The sequence below is a fragment of the Hyposmocoma kahamanoa genome, unplaced genomic scaffold, assembly GCF_003589595.1.
Source record: "Hyposmocoma kahamanoa isolate Upper Pololo Valley unplaced genomic scaffold, ASM358959v1 79, whole genome shotgun sequence".
In the NCBI taxonomy this organism is placed as follows: domain Eukaryota; kingdom Metazoa; phylum Arthropoda; class Insecta; order Lepidoptera; family Cosmopterigidae; genus Hyposmocoma; species Hyposmocoma kahamanoa.
In genome coordinates, this window is record NW_020653993.1 from 7,028,196 (window position 1) to 7,036,875 (window position 8,680).

Below are 8,680 nucleotides of genomic sequence, written 5' to 3' on the forward strand. Positions count from 1 at the left end.
AATTTCTTCCTTTGATAGCATGCACACTGAGCCCAATTGTCACTGGCGACCCGAAATGTCAGGGTTCAAATGTGAGAAATAAGTTTAATTTTGTTGATTTTTTATTAAGGAGCTGATAATTTATTGCTGCCTAATTAGATTTGGGTCCTTTGGTTAACCTAATGTCAGGGTTCAAAAGATTTTGTTTTTGCTATTACAAATGCAGCATATTCATTGAATTTCGAACGCTTCCATTGACGATGAGTTTGAAAGACTATTCAAATTCAAGTATTTTATTTCAAATAATTCATCCATATTGATTAATGAAACATAAAGACTTGTAATGTTAGATATTTAACGATATAGATAAATAACAAGTTCATAAGCAATTTGTAAATAAATAATCATTTAATAATCTAAAATAGCATATTTTGTAGTAATGCAATTATAGATGTCACAGAATAATCGCTGTTATACATCAATAATTTCACAATGAGGTCAGTAGTTTGTACTTCGATGCCGTAAAACCTTTTCGGGAAATCCGGAATTCGAAAAAGTAATTTATTAATATTTGGTGGTTTTAACAACTTTATGTTGCTCCTTGTAGTCCATACATGTATCTATGTATGTGGAAAACCTTTTGCCGACCATTGCTCATATAGCAATTATAACATGTGTTTATGTCTGTGCGCAGTCGTGTGGCGTCTGCGGGATGTTCCCCTCGTGTATGTCGATGCTGTCGCGACGACACGATGCGCCGGCGCCCAAACCTGGCCAGACACCCGTCATCCTCAATGTCTACGACATGTACTGGACCAACTGGTGAGTCTCATTTTATTTTTCTAAGTCTTGTCCATTGCTTTGTGCGACACAAGGTTTAGGCCCTTGAACTTGAGCTGTCCCACGCCACTCTCAACGTTCACGACTAATACTGGATCTGCTGGTAAGATTTATCTATCAATTTTGTTTACATTGGCTACCGTATTAAACCAACTGCAGTGACCGTAGCATGGCAGTATATCACATGCAAAGTGTGATAAACCTCCCCGTGACATATTTATTTTAGTTGATAAAGCTGTGGTTGCATTACTATTTTTTTATTGCGAATACTGGATCGGTAAGGCTCCGCGTCATTCGTTGTTTTGTTTAGTTGGCAATGAACTATTGTTATACATTTTGAAGAACAAGGATAACGATATGAAATTCGTACATATCTTTGTCGTTTAATCATTGCCACGAAAACGACGAAACAAAAAATTTTGGGTTTTTGTAGTTTCATTTTTTACATATTTTACATTATACTAGTTATTAGTTACGTATTTCTAATTACTCTCATGTATTAAACTGTATTAAAAATATTCTTCTCATTATTTATATACATATATATCCAATTGTTGGTTTTATTGTTTCTTTTTATCTCGTTTGTCGCGTTCAATTTTTGCGTTCACAAAATTTCTGTGCAGATATGTCAGAATGTTTTAAACTCAGATGTGACCTTGGGGCCTTGTTTGGCACTGCGATATTCTGCGATATGCGATATTCTTTGCAGCCATTTGTCGAGGCGCTCACAATGCGATAAAAATATGATGCTCGTGGCACGGTGCTCGTATTGTTAGCTATTTTGATAAAATTTTTAAATGGCGGTTTTTATCTCTCGAATTTGACAGCTAAATGTGGATATACGAGTAATAGCTTTATCGCGGCGGAATGTTACGGGGGCTGTTATGAATTTCATAATGTATAACATGCCATAGTGGAGTTAATTATCGCACACTTGGAAGTATTGAAAATATATTACCAAATAATCGTCTTATTGATAGTCATGAAAATATACCACTAATAATCAATAATTTTTCAACTAAGGCCATCAGCATAATTAACTTTATGTCAATTGTTTAAATTACAAACTAAATACGAGCCAAAATACCGGTCGCGCGTCTTCCGGAGGATTCTAGCAGTCTATTATGCTATGTACAATTTCACTTTCGTTCCATACCTAACTGCTCGAATGACTGCACCTATATACTATTAAACTATTCAAATACTTTTGGTACTTAATGTTATCGGGACTAGGCTGGTCACATCTGCCGCTTGCCGAATGAGTTATGGGTCAAGACGATCGAACGAGAGAGAGAGAGAGAGAACGAGTGGAAAACCTCGTCAACAACAGCGGGATGATTTGAACCAGGGCTGACTTGACCTTGATTTCGTCTATTTAATAATTTCAGCACAGAGTACTAAAAAAACTGACCTCAAAAGTCATTCATCCCCTAGTTTGCCACCCCTGGAGCCGCAACATTTTCTTCAAATTTAAATGAGACCACTACTGAGGTACCCTCTTTCCAGTAAAAAGAGAATCGTCAAAATCCGTTCACAAATGTGACCGTGACGTACATACAAAAAAAACGTCAAAAATATACATCCTTACTGAATCTGTCTACAAGAAAAAGCTTTCTACACACATCAAAAGTGTCTAGGGATCAAGTACGTTTAAGAGTATTGCTGCAATTAAGGTTAATTATATTAACTTTTTTGTATCGCTATTGATACTTTTTAGTGAGTTTTAACATTTAAATAAGGAATATTGTTTAAAATTCGATAATAAGAAGAAAATCGATTGTCAATGTGGTTTTGTATAAAAATGAGTTATAGCGTTTTGACAAAATCATTACAATATCTGCATCGGAACCGAAACAATTTACATTATTATGGAGAGACGACATCATTTAACCCGAGAAGTGATGATGCGAGCCGTCGGAATGTTGGAAGCTGGTTCCAGGCAACGTGCTGTGGCTTTCACTCTTAACACTACACAGAGCGTCATAAGTCGCCTCTTGACGCGCTATCGCATGACGGGCAGCGTGGCCGAGCGACATGGAGGACGATCTCGCATCACGACTCGCAGACAGGACCGGTATATCCAAAATACTGCTCGACGGAATCGTACCATGACCGCCATGATGTTGGTTACGAGGCTCCACAGCTCCTCAGGCTTGCTAATAAGCGATCAAACAATCCGAAATCGTTTACGTGAAGTGGGTCTGCGATCCCGAAGGCCGCTCAGAGTTCCACCTATTGCACCCTGCAATCAATCGCAGGACCCGTTTACGATGGGCTCGCGAACACAGAAACTGTGAGGAAGAAGACTGGCGCTATGTGTGCTTTTCGGATGAATCCCGCTTCGGTATGAGACCGGATACAAGACGTACTCGAGTTTGGAGAACATCTGGACGTCATGAACGTTTGAGATATTGTCAGGAAGTTCATCCACATGGTGGGGGAACAATAATGATATGGGCCGGTATTTGGATCGGCGGAAGAACCGATCTCATTTGGATCAAGGGTAACCTCAATGCTCAAGTTTACGCAGAGAGGATTGTTTCAGATGTTATCATCCCTTTGCGAGGCCAGTTGGGTGATTCATTTCAACTAGAGTCGCAACACGCATTCTTGCCGAAGCTCGTATCAACGTTCTGCCGTGGCCTGCTACATCGCCAGACCTCAATCCAATTGAGCACGCATGGGATATGCTTCAAAGAAGAGCTGTGCCGAGTATGCATACCGTACATACTCTACAACAATATTTTGACTTGTTACAAAACACATGAACTCATCTTAAGCATGCCAAATCGCTGTAATTGTGTGATTCGTGTTAATGGTGGAAATACAGATTATTAATTTTGTTATCTTTACAATAAAAATGAGCAAAATCATCATTTTCGCCATTTTTTTGTCATTTAATTGACGCCGTTAATTTGAGTTTTTTCCCACAATTTGCAAAAACATCAATTTTAGTTTATTTTAATTAAATATAGGGGTAAGCGGTTAAATAAAACATAAGCATTAAAGTAAGAAGTCGTCCTGGAAGACTTGGTAAATATTGCTTAAATAATTTTTATTTCAAAAATATTCACTTGATCCCTAGACACTTTTGATGTGTGTATTTTCTTTAGTATTATAATAAAATATCGTTTCAATGATTTTATGACATTTATTAATAAAAGAGTATCTGCGTAAAAAGAATTAATCTGCCTACGATTAAATAGTAGAATTTTATCAAAGTTATAATTTAAAAACAACAGCTAAGCTTCTTGTTCGGCTTACAGTCGGTTTCTGGATGGTTTGTAAATTATTCCAGCATGTCTTTTAGATCATGTCACGACCCAACATCCGCAATGAATCAGCATTAATCCATGCGGATGAATATATTTCTTATTTAAGCAGTTATAATTATTAATACAAACATCAAACACTTACAAAAAATTCCTTCGATCCGGCTGGATTCGAACCGACGTCTTCTAGCAAACCGTCCCAAACGCTATGCCAACTATGCCACGGAAAAAGCAGACCTCACGAATTTTTCCATGTGCTTGTTGTCGGGGCCTTGTATTTGGTTTTCAACGACTTTTTAGCCGTAGCGCCATCTATGAAAGTATTTCGTCACCACACGTCACAGTTAAGTAACTTTACAGCTATCAACCCTGTTCAGAGAAGTCACTATTCTCTGTCGATTTTTGTATTAATAATTATAACAAACGAGTGGAGTAATTTCACAAAAAATTATTGAATATCAATTCAATACAAATTTAATTATAATAATAATGTTATTGATATTTGTTTTGAAGAATTACGATTTAGACACTTTAAATTAACTTGATAACTTCATGCACTCTCACACGAGTCATCGAGGCGGATCTCGTGTCATATCTGTCCCTAAATAAAACTTTATCGACACGATAATGTCATACTAAAATTACACACATTATTGGGAAGCGAAATGACGAAATATTGTAGGTGATGTTTTTAGTCTATATGCCACGTAATTATCTCAGTTAATGTCTCTGAAGCTTGTTGTTGAAAATAAAGTGAAGTTTCGCCAAGATGCGGAATTATTGTTTTTTTTTAACAAAAGACAATGGTTGCAACAACAAGCACAATAGTTGCTACAACAAGCACAATGGTTTCAACAACAAGCACAATGGTTGCAGCAACAATTAAAAATGAAGAAAAACATAGATTTCTCACGGGTGGCGCTACGTCAAAAAAGTCGTTAAAAACAGCGAAACCGATGCCTAACTGTCTTTTACTAAACGATTTTATTTTTTATTTCCCGCTAAATAAAACTTCCTAAAATATTTGCAAAAGAAAGAAAATAACATGAGCCCTCAAATTATATTTTTGTAATGTCATTAAAAAAAAAATTCAATGTGAATAATAACCGCCGAAGTATTTTAATAACCGGCAATCTATCTCACCACCGCTCTACATGGCTTTCAACCCTGACGTTGGCGAAATCGTCGCGCAAAACGACGGAGCCATAGATACCAAAGTTGAAGTTGAAGTTGAAACAAAGATCTGCAACAAGCAGTCTGCTGGTTAGTTCCGTAGCTCAGTTGGGAGAGCGTCAGGCACGTATGCTGAAGACGCTGGATCGAATCCAGCCGGATGATTCGAAGGAACTTTTCGTAGCGTTCGATCTTTGTATTAATAATTATAACAAACTAGTAGTGTAATTTCACAAAAAAAAAAATTAATATCGTAGTAAAACATCGCAATATTCAATAAAAATTAATAATTCAAAATTAATTTATTCAGTTATGATTGATTCTATCAAGAATCATGGTAGGCTATTAAACCTATTAAGATTTTTTTTTTTTTCATTTTATTCAGTTCAGCTAGCCCTAGCATGTTGCAAGAGTCTTTAGAAGAATCTTTATAAATCTCCGACTCAACATAAGTTTTTTTATCACTGCGGTCTTTTTAAAGACAACAACTTATTACACATAGTTACTGCCTTATCTGTGATAGCGTAGCGGTTCCGGAAGTGAACAAAAGAAACGTTTGTCATTGTATGAAATCACTATGTTTATTTAACATGTTTCACTTATCTTTTATTAGAAAACTTTAATAAACGCGTCGTGTAGGGCTTTCTGACTGTCATACATTAATAATTGAGTATAACATGGACCCAATACTTCTAGAGGGCTGCTATTGGCAGCTACGATCGAATAGATGTTTCCATTGTACAGATCGTAGCTCTGAAAAAGGTCCGTCTCATATCTAGATGGCGCTGATCAATTACCTGGAGTTCTTTATATAATAACGCACACACTCAACATATTCCCCGCACTAGGGAAGCCCTGTGTCGCGGGTGCTATGGACACACACATATACAAACACAAATTACACCCAAACTCACGAGAGAAATAAATGTAGGCTATACAATTATTCAAAAACTATTCTGTTCAATATTCTGGCTAATTGTATCTAGTAAAGTTTTGCAAAATAGTCTCAAGTCATATGCATCACGCAAGGGCTTGATCCCGCCACCAGTGTTGGGCGTTAATCAATTAAATTTCAATCAGAAATTCAATCAGATAAAAAAAAACAATTCAATTGAAATCAATTGCAATTAAAATCAATTGCAACTTCGCAATTAATTTTAATTGCAATTAATCGACATCGAAAGTTATTTGTAAACTTGTATTTTTTCACAAGTCGTTTTTTTAACAAGTCGTGCGCATAGTGGTAAGCGACACGCCTGTTCATAACAGTTGCAGTGCCACTCAGAGTTTGAAACTGCAAAGATCGGAGGGGCATGGGCACTGCGCCCGGCACCCTGAGACATAATTTGACAAGTCACATGTGTCTGTAATTTTACCAACACCCCTACCCTTGAAAACCCGAAGGCTGTAATGGTCACATTACTGCTTGGCGGCAGAAATAGGTAAGGTCACATTAAGGTGGCAGTACTTCCCTGGACGAACTCTTTGTCAAGAGTTCTATTACTACTAAATGTCTAATTAAAAAAAAAAACAGTTAGAAAGTAAACCTATCGTCCCCAGCTAGAACATAGTGAAAATTGATTTGCCGGAAAAGAACACAGAGCAAAAGAAATATGTCACAATCAAGTCTGATATCATCATAAGCGATATGGTAGCCCATTTGGAGAACATTTTTTTCTCAATTGAGAGGTCAACCTATGCCTATGAATATGAATATGTAGTAGCAATACCTCTCCCTAATAGTGCTGCCCCCGTAACGACAAAGAGCACAACTAACATTTTTATTAAAATTGACTTACGTACATATTCGGGATCAAGAAATAAAGGCCAATCTATTATTATTAATGGAAAATCCCAAATATTTTTCAAATAAAGAAATCTGTATACTGATTATCTGCCCGCTCTTATCTAAACATTAACATATATAGCCTGCATTTTTGTCAAACACTTTCACGTGCCATTAATATATACATATTGACGTGGTGAAATGATAATCAAAATAATCCTCGGTAAGGTTTGTTAAGTGATTTGACACATTGGATATTTGGAACATCATCTTTTTCCCCACACATACATTATTTGAGGTCAGCGCAGTATGTCGCTGCTTTTCAAGGGTAGTGAATCATTCCAATATGTACTCACAAATGCTATTTTTTTGTGTCAATAAAACACCGAGTTTTCAAAGTCAGAGAATCGTTTATTCCAAAGGTAAAATAAATTTACACTTGAAAACGTCACATTTAGGCTACGGCTCGTTCACTACGCCGACTTTCCTGAGAGGAACTCTAGGGATAGCTCTTTTCAAATAACTTTTTAAAATACATTTTAAAATAAATAACTTGTTAACAAACTTTGTAAAATGTATTAAAAATAAATTAAAAAAAAAAAAAAAAAAAATCTAGAGTCATGTCGTCTTTCCATACATCTTTATCTAACACGTAGTCTTAATTTAATTTTAATTTTAATTTATTTTGCACACATTTCAACAGCAATTTTGTAATTTTTTTAATGTAGTTTTTAAACTTAGGAAATGATCATCTTAATATATGCTCCGGAATCTTATCGTAAAAACGTATACAGTTCCCCATAAAAGAGTCGTTTACCTTGGTTAAACGAAATCGTGGTACCATCCGTTTGGACTTAGCTCTAAGGTTAATTTAAAATATAAAATATTAGAGTAAATGTACTGTTTTTCATTGGTTATAATAGATACACATATATAGTAAGAGCAAATACGACAACTCCCTCTTGTACTTCGCTCGGAGTGTAGGGTTCATCATTATTTTGAGTGTCCTACAGGTTGTAAACATAATTTGAGAAAATTAAGCGCAGGCCACACCGCGAACAATAAGTGCCGTACCCAAGATCGAAATTCATTTGGTCGATTTACGTGAGGTCGAATGAATGTTAGATTATTCTGTTACTGATCGAATAAACGAATGAACCAATCAAGTTTAATCGAAAGAGCTTTGTGCTTTTATGTTACTGATCGAAAACATTATTTGTCGATGCGCTTTTGGTCGAAAGAACTATTTATTTTTGTGGTACTGATCGATAACATTAAATGTCGATGCACGTTTGGTCGAACGAATGACAGATTTATACGCATACTGTATATAACAGTGTCACAAGTTAGAAGTCAATTTTTTTTTATTTGGTATTAAAAAAAATAGAAAAACCTCGCAACATTATACTTGATCTGAAGTTACCCAATCTCAATTTTGGTATCAGATCGATAGGGTATTTGAAGACATAATCATCACTTTTTATATGCTACTCGTATGTTTGCCATTTATGAGTGGGGTCAACGTCGAAGCCGTGTGAGATATTATCTTTTACATAATACATCCATTTTTTAGTCTTCCTCTGCCCTTGCTGCCCATCATTGACGTTTCTCATTCGCACCGCACTTCACC

At 36.0% G+C, this 8,680-nt stretch overlaps 1 protein-coding gene across 3 annotated transcripts in view; it reads left to right on the plus strand.

Annotated features, from left to right (window-relative positions):
* Positions 1-8,680, plus strand: part of LOC113233644 (deubiquitinase DESI2) — a 38,766-nt gene that overhangs the window by 18,211 nt on the left and 11,875 nt on the right. For all 3 annotated transcript variants that reach the window (XM_026468812.1, XM_026468810.1, XM_026468811.1), the window contains exon 2: positions 674-801. In XM_026468812.1, the coding sequence (XP_026324597.1) occupies positions 692-801 (110 nt within the window). In that variant the 5' untranslated portion in view covers positions 674-691. The remainder of the gene's footprint in view (positions 1-673; positions 802-8,680) is intronic.